General features: G+C 41.6%; 1 protein-coding gene and 1 non-coding gene across 2 annotated transcripts in view; one reads left to right on the top strand and one right to left on the bottom strand.

Moving 5' to 3' along the window:
* Window positions 1–13374, top strand: part of lrp5 (low density lipoprotein receptor-related protein 5) — a 75607-nt gene extending 62233 nt beyond the window's left edge. Inside the window, exons 19-29 of the mRNA XM_084734921.1 lie at window positions 1238–1434; window positions 1872–2077; window positions 2272–2462; window positions 4549–4758; window positions 4866–4991; window positions 5527–5763; window positions 8499–8609; window positions 8711–8950; window positions 9037–9179; window positions 9278–9375; window positions 9888–13374. Coding sequence (XP_084591047.1) covers window positions 1238–1434; window positions 1872–2077; window positions 2272–2462; window positions 4549–4758; window positions 4866–4991; window positions 5527–5763; window positions 8499–8609; window positions 8711–8950; window positions 9037–9179; window positions 9278–9375; window positions 9888–10212 — 2084 coding nt within the window. The 3' untranslated portion in view covers window positions 10213–13374. The remainder of the gene's footprint in view (window positions 1–1237; window positions 1435–1871; window positions 2078–2271; window positions 2463–4548; window positions 4759–4865; window positions 4992–5526; window positions 5764–8498; window positions 8610–8710; window positions 8951–9036; window positions 9180–9277; window positions 9376–9887) is intronic.
* A 3225-nt stretch (window positions 13375–16599) lies between these two features.
* trnap-ugg (transfer RNA proline (anticodon UGG)) lies at window positions 16600–16671 on the bottom strand. The gene has a single exon. It is a non-coding gene; the product is annotated as a tRNA-Pro (tRNA).

The following is a 16671-nucleotide window of genomic DNA, read 5'->3' as shown; positions in this document are numbered from 1 at the left end:
ACTGGGAAGTGTGGCTCAGGTCCCGAAAATATTAAGATTTGTATATTTTTATACTTTTCTGGACTGGAAAACAAATTCAAAGTTGAAGGGTATTTGGGGGAAAACAACTAACAATCAGTTCTTCCCTGACATGCAACACTGTACATAAAAAGAAAAATGTAAATTTCAATGCTTCAAACTTTCTGTTTTCTTTTATTGCAGGTAGGTTAAAAACCTCTGAACACTTTATTCATATGCAGTATTTTACATTAAAATAATCCTATAAAGGGATCACTTATGCCCTGTGAGGCTCTGGAGGGCCTTTAATTCTCAACATCTGTGCAGGAAGTGTTGATGGATGGAAGTGATTGGAAACAAGTGATTGTGTATGTGGTGTCATGATTCTGTTGTTGTACTGATGGAGTTTAAGAGAAAACAAGTCAACATGGAGGCCTGGTTCTCTCTGCAGCTGGGCTAAATAAAGCCCACTATTACAGAATTCATCGTACAAATGCAGCTGCTCGCTGGCCAACAGTAGAAGACTGTGGTTGAACACAATAAAAGCACAGCCGTACAGGAAGCTTCATCATTTTTTACATCAGTGAGAAAGCATTTAGAAATGGACTGGTTTATACTGGAAACAGATTAAGTCATTTCACCTCTGTGTTGCTTTACAGGTTCAGGCACTTTGAACAGTTCACAGTTCACATCAGCCGTGAAATGGTAGAAATTTGTGTGTTTATGAAGTATTGTGGGTTTTCCCTCTAATGGACATGGCCACGTATTTCAGGGGTTTCCAGCCTTTCTGCCTCCATGCAGCTTTATCTGAGAGTCAAAAACAAATAGAATAGAAATGACTGAAGTGAAAGGAGTCACCTCAGTTGACTTTATGTGGAAATCTCTACAAACACATATGCAACACACACACACACACACACACACACACACACACACACACACACACACACACACACACACAGCATACTTTTGTTGTTTCCAAAGAGTGGAGGCCCTCCACACTTCCTCAGCTCCTGGGACCATCATTCAGAGCGGTTTCAGCTGTTCTGATGTGTGTGTGTGTGTGTGTGTGTGTGTGTTTATTTTGGTGCTCTGAACAATCTGAGTGTTTATCTTTATATTTCACAATATGCATTGAGCAAACTTGAGCCTCCTTTTGTCAGACAGAACACTATGTCCACTGAGTGTGTTCTCGCCTTCTCTCCATCCATCATCCTCTGCTCTGCCTCTGTGTCTGCAGCTCCCTCTAGTTTCCTGCTCTTCAGTCAGAAGGCTAGTATCAGCAGGATGGTTTTGGGAGAGCAGAGTCCTGATATCATCCTGCCCATCCACGTTGCAAGGAACGTCCGAGCTGTCAGCTATGACCCACTGGACCGGCTGGTCTACTGGCTGGATGGACGACAGAACATACGCAGGGCCAGAGATGATGGAGCCATGGTAAAACACACACTGAAACATCTGATGTTCTACTGTAGTAAATAATACATAATTAGCTATGTCCCAGTCTCCTTTCAAGTACACGGCCTATAAGGGACTGTCCTTCAGAGGAATAAAAGCCCCAAAGAATAGATTTATAGAGGATTGTTTTTACAGACACCAAAAAATTGTGCAGTCAGGTGGTTTTCATTATTTGGATCACCTCATCGTGGGTCTGTACTCTGCTGCCAAAAATGAAACATATGTGATGAGATGTAAAAATATGTGCTTTGCTATATTTGCTTAATTTGCTTAATTTGCTCAGTGACTCACTTCTATCCTACCAGAGGTGAATCACAGTAAAGACTAATATCAGCCATGGGGATCGTCCTAACCCAGTCGTAAAGCTTCACATGACTTTAAATCAAACTTGTGACCTTGCTGTGTCTGCCTCCAAGTCCTCCACGATAGTAAGCAGCAGTGTTCAGCCAGTGGACAACCAGCTTCATGACTTGAGCCTGGACCCCTACAGCCGCCACATTTACTGGACCTGTGAGACAACCAACACCATAAATGTCCAGCGGATGGACGGACACATCGTGGGCGTGGTCCTGAAGGATGACACAGACAAGCCACGGGCCATCGTGGTCAATGCTGAGAAAGGGTGAGCTCATTTTTATCTTGGTGGCTGCAGTTTGTTCCACAAAGTAAAGTCTTGGTTACATCAAGGTAATGTTGTACTCCATATATTTATGGAGTCACACAAGTGACAGCCAGTCAGTGAGTATAACAGTGTAATTGTGAATTTGCACAGGCAATCACAGTGTCCTTTCTAAATGTGTGTGTGTCCGTCTGCAGGTACATGTATTTCACCACAGTGCAGGAGCGCTCAGCTAAGATTGAAGGAGCCAGTCTGGATGGGACGGAGAGAGAATCTCTGTTCACCACTGGTCTAATCAGACCAGTCGCTTTGGCTCTGGACAATAAACTGGGAAAACTGTTCTGGGTCGACGCTGACCTCAAACGCATCGAGAGCAGCGACCTGACAGGTAACTTATCATGACTATAAATAATTCAAATAAAGGAAGGTAATAAATATATATGAATGCACATTTTAATGAAATTAAATAGCACTAGCAGACAAACCAGAAATGTAGATTCTATACATACAGTAGTATGACATGGGATGACAAAGATGACTAATGTGACACACAAAGATATACTAACTCAAAGCACCATGTTAAGGGAAATGCTGTCTCTGTGGTTAGAGAAATCAGTTGGATAATAGTTAAATAGCATATTCATCATAAAACAACCTGAATTTCCAGTTCAGCTCCTCCTCTGCCCTGGTACCTCCCTGTCTGACCCTGAGATGCTCCATAGACTCCAGTGGCTTATTTATAGCCACATTCAGCCACATTGAAAACATGACCAAAAACAGACGTGCTGAAGCCATTCCACACACAGATTGATATTATTTGTTGAATTGAGACCAAAGAACACAGACAGAGACAGATACTGCAGCACTGCTTTGTCTTTTTTTGGTCAGATGAGTTGAGCCAACTCCATACAGACATGTTTCATATTCAAATGCTGATTAGCTCCTGCTGATGATTTTTTAAACTTCTTAACTGGACTTTTTGACTCTAAAAAAGCAAATCACAATTTTTTGACATACTCCTTACATCACTTCGTGACTTTTCACACTGCATATTCTTAGGCCAGGGCTATCCTTAGCCCTGCTAAGAGTTAACCCTGGGATAACTTTCACACACACATTGTTAATCCAGGGTTAAGCTATGCCCAGGACTATATGATTCACACTGCCCTTCTTCTAGCCTTGGGTTAAAGCCTCTGTAAACCCATACGGGTGTTTTGCATTAACCTGGTTGATTATCTTCTTTTAATCATTTAGCCCTATTTCACACTGGCACTTTTAGGCCTGGGTTTAGTCAGTTTTCGAGAAATAACCCCAGATACTCTGGGCTAACCACTCCGTAGCCAGGCCAACTAGCCCTAGGCTACACTTTGGAATGTTCTAGGATTGTGCCAATGTGAGAACTCTTTTAGCCTAGGTGAACAGTACACTTAGCCAGGGGCTAACTGCTCTCTTAATCTGTAGATAAATGCAGTGTGAAAAGCCCTCTCATGAAGAAAATATTACAGTGCAGCTGTTTATAATGTGTCACCAGAGCAGTGCTGTGTTGAAGTGAGATGCTAAAAATCTTTTTTAAGAAAAGTGTTTCATTATGTAACATTTACGCATTATGTGTAAAATGTTTCCAACAATGGTCAAACCCAGAGAAATCTGCAATTAAGTCAAGGTAATGGTGCATTTCCTGGTTGCTAGCTAGTCGTTGCTAGTTGCTCTAACCTCTGGGAAAACACAGGATACGTCATATATATCAGAGTGAGGAAGGAAGTTCGCAAACGTAACTAATCATAACATGAATAAAATTTTAATACTTTACCTTGTACAGGAACATGATTTCTGAAAATCACGTCAGATTTTCAGATTTTCACATCAGCCATGGTGGTTGTTAAACAATGTAGATAACAATTACCATGATCCCACACTACTTTTTGACATCATCACTACATCTTCTGTTATTGTTTTAATGTGAGAGACCCCTCGTGGCAGAACTTATATATTGCGTGTTTGAATGACAGTCAGTCAAGATGATGTGACAGTCACACAGATATTAGACAAGAGAATATCATTCAGTCTACAGCAGGTGATGATCCTGGAGACCTGCATAAAAACCCTGAAGTCTACTGAATGTTAGAAGCTACTGTACCAAAATATGATGATTATATGGGAAACAGAATATTAGTTTGTTGTAGGTGTCTATTTCAGTTCATTTTGGTATAATATAGAAAACTGAGTGGTTTTTACATGACACCTATTGTATCCATTATCATTGCTCATCAGAGAGCACTGACCAGTTTATTTATAAATGTATGCCTTGCTTAGAGCATATAATTCTTTTAAAAAAAAGTAAATTTAAGGGATGTTTATCTTTAGTTATTTTAAAAAATAAATAGTGGTTAATGATGAAACATCAAATCAGTATTAATATCAGCTCATAATTGTTTGAGATATATGGTTTTATGATACTATTCCATTTCCTCCAGGAGCCAATCGCATTGTCCTGCAGGACTCCAATATTCTGCAGCCGATGGGCCTGACAGTTCTTGGAGACCATCTGTACTGGATTGACCGGCAGCAGCAGATGATAGAGAGAGTGGACAAACTGACCGGAGATGGACGCACGCGCATACAAGGACGGATATCATACCTGACCTCCATCCACGCTGTGGAAGAGATGGATCCACATGAGTTTGGTATGGACCTTTGTAATCTCTGTTACTGACATACACATACACAGAGCAGTACATTGCACTGGCTGTTTGTGTGCTCCGTTTTAGTAATGACTGTTTTTTTTCTTCAGCATCCCACCCTTGTTCCCGTGACAACGGTGGCTGTTCTCACATCTGCATCGCTAAAGGTGATGGCACACCTCGCTGCTCCTGTCCCATGCACCTGGTGTTACTGCAGGACCTGCTGCACTGTGGAGGTGAGCAACACAACCCGACACACAGACAGGGTACTGGATTCACTTCAGGATGTAAACTGAGCCCCCTTTTCTGCTTCACACAGTTCAACTCGTGAAATTATGAGGTTCTCCACAGATCAATAGTTTGAGAGTGGGGGTAGGACTGAGCTGTCGTTCAAGAAATATAGTTTTATATCGTTGTTTTATACTTCATCAGAGAAGAAGGGATGCTGTTTAAAGACAGCGACAAGTTACTTAGAGTAAAATGTTTACAAAACAATGTATAAGAAACAACTTTTTGTACTGATGTTGTAAAAGCTAACAAGCTCCTCCAGTTTATATCTACAACCACACAAGGAAATTTCACCAGATGGATTTCAGTCCAACTGCACCAGGATACTCACATGCTGAAGGCTGTGATCTCTGAACATAAGTGTTCACAGTGTTCGCTCCTCCCTCTTGGTCTTGCTATTCCTCTTCCTCTCCTCCTCACACCTCCCTCTCTCTCTCTCTCTCTCTCTCTCCCTCCCTCCCTCCCTCTCTCTCTCTCTCTCAGAGCCCCCTACCTGCTCCACAGAGCAGTTCACCTGCTCCACAGGGGAGATCGACTGTATTCCGATGGCGTGGCGTTGTGACGGCTTCCCTGAATGTGACGACAGCAGCGATGAGGAGAACTGCCCCGTGTGCTCAGCCTTCCAGTTCCAGTGTGATAAAGGAGGCTGCATTGATGCGCAGAGGCGTTGCAATGGTGAACCTGACTGTGCTGATCACTCTGATGAGCAGGACTGTGAAAGTAGGTTCAAAATTACTTACTGAACACTTGAACATGCTCAAACAGTCATTATTATGTGCAGCTTCTAGCAGCTACAATGTCCACTTAGTAGTTCTATGACTAATACATACAAAGACAATTTAAAAGCAGCTAAGTGAAAGTAACAACATTAACAGTAATATAAATGATTATTTGGATCAAATCTGCCATCAGCTCATTTGACTATTACATATTACATATTACAAGTAGTAATAGTTGGTGTTCATTCTGTGAGGCACCACCACAGTATTACCATGTCCACCTGAATCATAAGTGACACAAATGTACAAAGAAATCAGTGTGTTAAGTAGAGAAATACTGCTTCTGTCAGATACTGGAGAAGAGCACCCCAGCATCCCTCACCTCATTATTTAATAATCAGGATTAATGAGACAAATGTAGTTAAATTATGATAGCAGTGCTTTTCTAGATTTTGTTGGTCATAAGTCAGGACAGGATTTCACACACATATCTAATAGGATAAAATAATGAAGTGATGACATTTTATATCCTGAAGGTCAAAGGTCAACTTCACTGTGACATCATAATGTTCTGCTCTCTATCATCCTGTGTAAAAATAGTCTCTAAGTGAAGACAGCATGTTTCTACCTGGGAATTATTCACTGGAATCATACATGTAAAGTGAGAACTTCCATTTTTCCAACAAATACTCTTAATACATCTTATAGGTAAGTCCAGTTAGAACTGTTGGTGGCTATCCATCAAGTTAATTAAAAACTTTCATGATGGGGGTGCTCCCATAGCTCAGTTGGTGGAGCATTTGTCCCATGTACTGAGGCTGTTGGTCCTCTGCAGCGGTCGCTGCTTCAACTCCCTCCTGTGACCCATTTGCTGCATGTCATTCCCTCTCTCTCTACCCCGATTCCTGTCATGTCATCAGCTGTCCCTATCTAAAATAAAGGCAAAAGCCTAAAAAATTATTTAAAAAAACTTTCATCATAACATCCCAAAAAATTGAGAACTGATTTAATTAATCCAACATCAAAAAATGTAAAAATACATTTAAGATTAATGATAAAGAAATGGATGAGCCAAAAAAGAAAAAAATGCCACTTCATTCCCACTGATGACTCTCACATGTAGATGAAACACTTGTGTTACAGTGCTATCAGAGTCCAGTCAAGGTCTTGAGGTCACTCTGTACTTTATGATGGGTCTGAGAAACACTTTCCCTATTGTTTCTTTTTATAACTACAGGTGCATACTGTGGGCCTGATTTATTAAAGGTTTGTGTGCACAAAAACATGTGCAAACTTGATATCAGCCACAAACAAATGTGCAAATTGATTTACTAACAGTGTGCACTGAGGATTGTGTCTTTCAAATGTACAAGACAGCACGCACTGTCCATTTAGCAGGTTTGAAATGAATTTGCAGTATGGGGTGTTTCTCCCCCAGTATTAAACATGAATTCGCTAACATCACATTTTTAACTGGGGTTTTTTGGCAGATTGCTCATCTTTGCCCCACCATGCTCCTCTCATCCACTGTGCTCCTCTCCAAGCAGTGTGTGCTTGGATTGAGATACCTCACCGCTGCCTGTAACCCGTCTTCCATGCCTCTTGTCAGGTTATTTATGGCCACTGTCAGACCAAATACAGGCTGATAGAGGCCCGAGTGTCCCACCTGAGCGCTCAGGCCACAGAGGACACAGCTTGCATATTTATTTATTTATTGTTTGTGACATTTTTTGCTGTACCTCAACAATATGTGTATTTCCCTCTTACACTAACACCTCCATGGGGTCAAATTTCATTTTGTGCTTGCAGTCATTTTGTTTTCTGTCCAAACTCCCCATGGTGGAAACCTGTAAAACACACAAACCCCTTATTGATACAATTATTCTTATTTGATTACCAACAAAACACCCACCAATCAAACATGCAGTATGTTAGAATTAGAACAAAATTTACTCTTTATTTGGGATCTTAGTAAATCAGGTCTTATATACCGTATATATCCTTTGTTGTCAAAAGTAAGTAAGTAAGTTTTTGTCAGAGCATTATTTTTGTAGATGATCAGACATTTAGAAATTGTGCAAAGCATGTGTTAAATGTAACATGGCTTTTCCTCTAATGGCTCATTTATGCTCTAGATTAGATACACATACGGATACTGATGCAGCCTTTTGTCCATACATTCATTTCATTCATACTTCTGCACATTTTCTGAAAACTTACCAATACAGACTGAACAGAGCAGTACCTTCAGTATCCATGGAGGCAGTGTAGCAGTGTAGCCAATAGTCCAATAAATGAAGGTTTAAAAGGTTTAAAAATCTGGTAGTATTGAAAATTACGTTTGTCGTTAAATAGGCAGTGAAAAAACTTATCCACCCACATGTCATGATGCATTTGATGGTGCGCAGACCATCTCTGTCTACAACGCTGCCTCCGCTTTCACCTCTTTCTCAAGAGGTTTATTATTACTGTCTCCTCCAGCATCGCCATGTTTGGTGCTGTCAGAAACTTTTGACTCTTCTTCATTGTTGACTCTGAGCTGTACCCTCTAGGGGATTTATTGCTTAACATCCATGCCACTGTAAAGGCAATTTGTGGGCAGTGATGGTTATATTGTTAAAAACATACATGTTTATTTTCATATGTAAAGGGAGCATAAATGAGCATTAAGATGTTACCATATAAAACTTTACGGTTAGTAAGAAACTGACAGGGCTGTTTCTTGCTCTCCTCCAGACATCTGCCCTCCTAACCAGTTCCGCTGTGGTGACAACCAGTGTATCACCAAGAAACAACAGTGTGACAATTACTCTGACTGTCCCGATGGATCAGATGAGCTCGCCTGTGGTAAAAACACTGAAACATTCTCGCACACTTTTATTGTTTCTGGTGACGCGTTTCATTTACCTCTTAACTCCCTCTGCCTCCCTCTTCTCTTTCTCTTTCAGAGTATGTGTCCCCTCCCTCCAGTGGCATCCCCAACACTGGGCCCAACACCATCGGCCCGGTCATCGCCATCATCCTGCTGGTCTTCGTTATCGGGGGAGCTTACTTCGTCTGCCAGCGTGTAGTTTGTCGACGCTACAAGGGCCCCAGTGGCACTTTTCCTCATGAGTACATCAGTGGTACGCCCCATGTACCCCTCAACTTTATCGCCCCCAGCAGCTCGCAGCACGGCACCTTCCAAGGTACAATCAGACAGCAGCAGTGGTGCCATGCTTACAACATGACTCATGTGTGATGGGGTGTGTAACATGTGACTTTGTGTGTGCAGGTATCTCCTGTGGGAAGTCGATGATGAGCTCAGTCAGCCTGATGGGAAGCAGCAGCAGCGGAGCTCCTCTCTATGACAGGAACCATGTGACCGGAGCCTCATCCAGCAGCTCATCATCTACCAAGGGAGCCTTCTACCCCCAGGTCCACACACACACACACACACACACACAGTCTGCACACACATAGTCTGTTGTTTCCTGTCCACAGTCAGATAACACACAGATGTTTTGTGTTTGTAGATCTTGAATCCTCCTCCGTCCCCGGCTACAGACCGCTCTCTCTACAACACAGAGGTCTTCTACTCCTCCAACAGTCCCTCCACCACCAGATCATACAGGTAACACACACTTAAACAGTTGGACCATTATTATTATTATTATTATTATTATTATTATTATTATTATTATGTAAATGTGATTTCTGTACTTAAAATGTCTTGCAGACCTTTACAAAAAAGTACAATGACAAAGAAAAGGCCCATTAGATATACCAGGCTTTGATACACACACACAGTTCTTGTTAGTATTAGTTAACTAAAGTTTCTAAGTAAATCTGTGGTCCATTGTGATGCCTCAGATTCTTTACCAGAACCACTGAGAGTAGAAACTTCAATGTTTTTTGGCTCTGCACATGGGAGTTTGTTGACAATAAGAAAAATCTAGAACACCACCAGCCTTTAAATCCACAGAGCCTGATCAGACACGTATACTCTGTGTGGAAGTGAGATAGCTGATTGGCTAATGGATGGCTTCTACCTGTCATACCTCTATAGACAGTCCTGAGTCTCAGTAAGTGTCTGACTAGAAGTGAGTCTGAACCCTGTTTTAAACTTTGTCTCCTCCCCATCAGACCCTACCACCCAGTCCGTGGTGCCGCTCCACCCACAACCCCCTGCAGCACTGACGTTTGTGACAGTGACTACACCCCTCACCACCCGCCGGCTGGGCTGGCATCATCAGCGGGCCGCTGGAAGGCCACGGGCCACGGCAGCCACGGCAAACACAACAAGTACTACATGGACCTTAACTCAGACTCGGACCCTTACCCCCCACCCCCCACCCCCCGCTCCCAGTACCTGTCAGCTGAGGAGAGCTGCCCCCCGTCCCCTTCCACCGAGCGCTCCTACTTCCACCTGTGCCCCCCTCCTCCCTCGCCCTGCACCGACTCCTCGTGACCCCCCAACAGCCCATGAGCCCTGTGAGGAAGGAAGGGACGAAGTCCTCGTCTGGCCCCCATTACCAGGGAAACAAGTCATGTTGCTGACCACTAGCCCTGACCGACTCACCGTGCTGCTTTTTATCAGCTGGTCAGGTTTAGCGTCCCCAAGTCCCACATCAGTCATTTCATCATTCCAGTCATCCCGGAGCTCTCAGGGTGACCATCATCTGATCAGTTCTGTCTGTCCTCCACTTGTCCTCATGGTGGGTTGAAGGTCTGAGGCTGTCCCTGCCTCACTGCAGGGCACAGAAATGAGACGACGAGTGAATCCAGCCAGTAGCTCCCCCTTCGATTTTCATTCCATCAAAGAAGAACTCTTCTTTTGCTGGGCCACTTGTTCAGACTTCCATTTGTCCATATATAAGCCCGTGTCCTGGCCTCATGCTGCTCCTGCCTCGCCCAAACTCTTCTAACTGAGAGAGTTACCAGTGGTAACTAGTATGCCAAGGCATGGACGAACCCCCCAGCTTCACACTGTTTGTCCTCTTCTTCCTCACAGCGTCCAGACCAGCGGCAGGACTGTATATAGTGTTAAAATAATATGAACAAAAATAAATCAGAGAGGAAATTATTTTACTATTTTATTCACGTTGGCTGATCCACCGCTCCACAGAACACAGACAGATGAGCGGATGTGTGTGTGAGTAAGTGAGTGATGGATGGATGAATGATTGGACAGCACATGTGAATGTTTGGCTTGATGTAGGAAATTAGATCCATTTGCAGATGATGACTGAGTGAATTTGTGTGAATGAATGAGTGGATGGATGGATGGATGCAATAGGGCCAAGATCAAAGTGTGAAATCTTTCGTACGTTGTTTTGAAATGGTGTCCCTCACATTTCAGAGTGGGAAGTGTTTGAACACGGGGCCTGTTGAAGTGGTCGAGCTGTCCCAAGTCAACAGAGAGAGACGTCTGTTTGTCTTTGTCCCATGAAATCACCACGTGACAACAACATACCAAATGACATGTAAAGCTATTGTACATACTGTATGTGTAATGAAGTCCATGATTGAGTTGTGAGAAGTGAAAACTTTTCACTGTGAATCTAAACATTTACTTTGCCCTCATTGTCCCGTTTACCAAAAGTATGTTTGCTGCTATTGTGTACATACTCTGTCAGTTCCTATGACATAAAATTACACAAAAAGCCCAAAATTACCACTCTCATATTGACAATAGATCATGAAGCTATTTTACAGTTAATAACAAATTATTCTTATAGCGACTTTTGTTATTTGTATTTCTGTTTGTGTGTAGATCATTATGTATGTCTCTGTGTCTGTCGCCATGTTTGGTTTGAAGGAGTCTTCTTGGAAACAAAAGAGTGAAAGGTTGAAAGATTTCCCACTGACACATGTTAATCAGAGCTGTTCCTCAAATCAACTGAAGGTCTCGGTAGGCTTCATTTGAATCTTCCCTCATCTCGCCCCGCCCACTTTTCACACCTCCACACACCTGGCCAATCACACCATGGAGTGGGCTTGAAAATGTCTTTTCGACACTGTTAGGGTACGTTCACTCATCTTCGCGAGTTCGAGTTCAACTTTTATGAACTTTGGCAGGTGAAGTCACAGCCTCAACCAATACCAAAAAATACACGCACTTGTTTTGAAGCATGCTGAGGCCTTCAGCTGTGCAGTTGCTCACCTCCAGTATAGTGAACCTAACCAGTGAACCCTGCTGTAGAGTTTGAATGTTTTCCTATTTCAAATATCCTGCAGAAACCAAAGGTTTGACTCACATGATTGATGTTTTTTATGCCTGATCCCCCATTTTACAACTACAGGTTTCTAGGAGTCCTAAGGTCTTTGGTGACCCCCTGACCTGCTCCTCTGATACAGATATCTCATAATCCAGTAGATGAGAGGTTCCTCTACGCTCCATGCAAGGGGATGATCATTTGATTTTAAATAACAGTTTAACTCCCTTTCTCTTCTCCCTCTATCCATTCATCCCTCCCCTTCCAAATGAGGGGGAAATCATTGATTGTGTTCAAAAAACAGCTATTTTCTTCTTTTCAAACTCTTCTGCAAGCTCTATGTAGAAGGGTAGAACTTTCAGCAGCTGCCTCACAGCAGAAACACAGCCTGTGTCGTCACACACTGCTCCAGCATGTAGTGTGAACCAGCTGCAAGGCAACATCACAATTAATTAATTACTATAATTTACTGACTCCAAGTGATGGTTGTATTAAGTTAATCTTAACAATATCAACTCTTGGGAGAAAGTATGTGTGCTGGTGCAGCGTATGTGAGGCCTGCTTTGATAAAAACTCATCAGGTACTGTTGTGGGCTCGCTTTGGGCTTTGGACCTTATTATATTCAGCCTGCTATGTGAAGACAAACTGTGTTTACAGGGTTTATCCAGCACTTATTAGTATTATTATTATTATTATTACTACCACTACAACCGTTGATATTCTAATATTATCATCAGCGGACCTAGAACAAAAAAGTTGAATTCATTTTATGCACTTACAAACAAAAAAAAGAAAAGCAATCTTATTATTCCCAGGAAATAAACAAGAGTTTCTGAAGAAGGAGGAGAATGTTTTGGGTCTTCAGCTCTTATCATCTTTTAGAACAATTGGACAAAAAAAGCATCAAGCTACCTCCAGGGTGGCCTCACTGCCATCTTTGGAACATCCTACTGTCATTTAATAGTAGATAAAAGGTTGTCTTTTCCAATCTTCCAAGAACCAAACAAAGGTGAACGTGGCCATGAATGAATGTGTGTATCTCTTTGGGATGCTTTTGTGCCTAGGAGAGCATATTCTGTATCAGCCCAGTTAGAGAACAATGCAGGGTCCTGATAAGCACTTTTGGAGGTGGGGAACTTTTGGAACATGTATTGATCTTGTTGCTCTTGTTTGGTGAAACCATGTGTGTTGACTGGCTGCACAGGGGTTTCCAGATAACAGTGAAGTAGCGTCTGTATGTGTAAGTGGGAACTCATGAGATGAAGGGCTTTAGGCCCCACCTCAAACCACTGTGTCAGTACAACTCCTTAAAACCCTGTACTTGTCTCAGCTAAAAATGCTTTGTGTAATTTACACTCATGACATTTTTTGTATCAAAAGCATTTTTATATAATAAAGGTTCTATTTTAAGGAATATGGTTGAGTTGAAGGTCAGTTGATGCTGAGTGTTTCTCGTTTCCTCTTCAAAGCACTTCTGCATATTGGAGGTGGGGTGAGTCATTTTGGAGAAAGACAGTTGATATTTGAACACAACAGTCAAACAACTGAGCAATATGTCAGAATCCAGCGCGCCTGCAGCCTGAAGTTACCGGTAGCCCCAATGAAGGAAAGTAAGGTGTTATTGCTATGAAAATACCAAGTTTGGAGAGGAGCTGAGGCACAGAGCTGACAGGCAGCTGCTGAGAGTCAGGGAGCTTTTGGGGAGAGAGCCAGGGACAGACCTGATGCTGACTCCTTTACTGGCAGGAGAGAAACTAAGCGTTAATGTTTCAAACTTTTGGGATTAAAAAGTGGATTTAAAACAGAAAGAACCAGCTTCTCTGGTGAAAGTCAGAGGCTGCCTGCCAGCTGCCTGCCAACCAGTGCTCACTAGCTGTTACCATGTTGCTCATTAGTTTGGGGTGAATTAAACTTACGCATCTCTCCTCCTCCTCCTTCTCCCGTCCTGCGCACCAGCACAAACGTCACCTGTCGCTGATTGGCTGGAGTAGTGTTGTGTTATTTCAATCTGAACCACTTAGTTAATATAACATTTACAGAGGCTGGGCTGTGGAGAAACATTATGGGGGTTTTCAGCACGCACACAGAACAGGGAGCTAGGAGACAATGGGGAGATATTTGCTGAATTTAATAAAGATTAGAATAGCACACCCCACTTTTAATGAACTGAGCTCCAGCAGTAAGAGTTATAACATCAGCAGTAATCACACTAGAATGAGATATGGCAGCTGTAGTTTTATCATTTTAGCCACATATCAACAGTAAGTAACAGTATTAGTAGTGAGCGTGTATCACAGCAAACATGTTGACCTGTCCATGCAGAAAAACACAGGTGGAATTTATGACATATATGATGGTGAAACATTGCTGCACAACCCCAGAGATGGCACACCTAAACCTAAAGACAATGTTGGCACACAGAAAAAGAACAGCATTCCATTTAGGAGCAGTGGTATCAACACCAGTACAACTGATAGTAAGGCAGGGTAAGGCAAGTTTATGTCTTCAGCGCTATTCAGACACAAGGCAATTTCATAGGAGCATAGAAATACATTACAATAAAATGTTATTAGGACATTAAAATTGCATTTGAGATCATAACAACAAACTCTAGAAGAGACTCAGTAAGTAGTTAAAACATAACAGAAATTACTAACAAAAGCAAAAGCTGCAGTAAACATAAAGTTTAAAGCCCTGATTTAAATGAGCTGACAGTTTCAGGTATTCTGGAAGTTTGTTCCACAGGTGGGGAGCACAGAAACTAAAGGTTGCTCCACCTTGCTTGGTTTTGATCCTGTGAACAGAGTAAACTTGTTCCAGGATCTGGCTGCTTAGTAACGTATGGATCGGACATGTATTTAGGTCTGAGACCATTTAGTGCTTTATAGACAGATAACAGGATTTTAAAATCTGCAGTAGTTGTAGGAGTATTACTTGAAATAGTTCCTACATGAAACTGCTCACAACAAGGTCTATAGCTCATCTTGAGGAAAGAGACATTGCAGTTAAGTTTTTCTTAAAAAAAAAAAAAAAAGTCTTTTTTTTTAATGACACTTTGAGCATGCCATCCAGCTGGAGAGAAGGCAGACATTTCTGCAGCTCATATCTCCAAAACACTGCAAAAAAATATCTATATTAATATATCTATATCTAGATGGGTAAGCAGCACTACAGGTAAGAGTAAATATATGTACTTTTGATTTTGGGGTGGACTGTCACTTTGACATAAGAAACAACGTGATGTTATATTGTTCATTTCGATACTGTCATGAACCAACTCAAAGTCCAGACAAAACAAGGAAGACCACAAACATAATTCTGGTTCAAGTAAAAATTAATTGATTTAACCAACATTTAACTATACTTAACTATATGCAAAGATTGTGTGGAAAATTTAATTATTTACTGCCATTTCCACATCACCGTATATTATCTTGCATGCATTTACCCTTTATAAATAAGAAATTAATGTATTTAGGCTGAGTTAACAGGCCCCCTCAATCTGTTTATTTTCTCTCATCAAGAAAATAAGCCAAAGACTCAAAATCTCAAGGGAACTTACTTCAACAAGTCAAAGATTCAAGTTTTTTCTGAAGAAGAAAAGTAAATAATCTCCCCAAAACATTATTAGTTTGTAAAACTTTTCTAAAACTTAAAGGGATAGTTCACCCTAAAATGACAATTCAGTCATTATCTACTCACCCTCATGTCAGCTGAAAGTCAGGTTTAATATTTTAATCCACAAAACACTGCTGGAGTTTCACAGGAAAAAGTGTTGCAGAATCTCCCAAACAATAGAAGTGAATGGTGACCAGTTAAAAAAACAAAACAAAACATAAAATGCCTCCACACTGCTCATCTGGTGTAATCCAAGTCTCCTAAAGCCCCAACATGCCAAATTGACAAAAAAAAGTATTTTACACCATGTTTTAGTCTGAATCTTCTACTACTGTAGATCCTGAGCCACGTTCATGTGCACATGCACACTGTCTGAACTGGGTGTGTGCAGTGTGATGGTGTGCAAATGGCATGTTGGGACTTGGAGATTCTGATTCATGGAGACTTGGATTACACCAGATGAGCAGCATGGAGGTGTTTTATGTTTTTTTTTATTTTTTTTATTTTTTTTCATTTTTTTCAATGTTTGAAAACTGGTCACCATTCACTTCCATTGTAACTTAGGGCTCCAGATGCACTGGAATGCACCCTGTTGCTCAGTTGTCACTGTAGTTTCTTTGCCAATGCATGTTCATGAATTTGAGGGACGGAGCTTCTGAAGGAGCACTAGAAGGAGGGTGTTTTTGTTTTGCTGGTGTGTTCAAATATCAACTGTCTTTCTCCAGAATGACTCACCCCACCTTTAATCAGTCAATATTTACCCCATCATATTTTCACTATTGTATTCTTTTTTACAACTTAGATTTTTATATTTCAACATTGCCATATATACAATATATTTATATTTTTCACCTAAATGCATGTACATAACAGCTGAATGTTAATGTTTTGTTCAGCTTTGTTTTCAGCTGTACAAGCAACACAGCCAAAGTCAGATTCCTTGTTTGTCTGTACAGAGCTGTCCAATAACGCTGATTCTAACTGTGAAAACAAAAAAGAGAGTGTACGCCTGAAAAAAGATGGGCTCGTCCGGGATTTCAACCCGGGACCTCTCGCACCCAAAGCGAGAATCATACCCCTAGACCAACGAGCC

The sequence above is a fragment of the Lutjanus erythropterus genome, chromosome 13, assembly GCF_056507025.1.
Source record: "Lutjanus erythropterus isolate fLutEry1 chromosome 13, fLutEry1.hap2, whole genome shotgun sequence".
In the NCBI taxonomy this organism is placed as follows: Eukaryota; Metazoa; Chordata; class Actinopteri; order Lutjaniformes; family Lutjanidae; genus Lutjanus; species Lutjanus erythropterus.
Note: the sequence above shows the minus strand (reverse complement) of the source record. Positions and strands in the feature narration are given on the sequence as shown.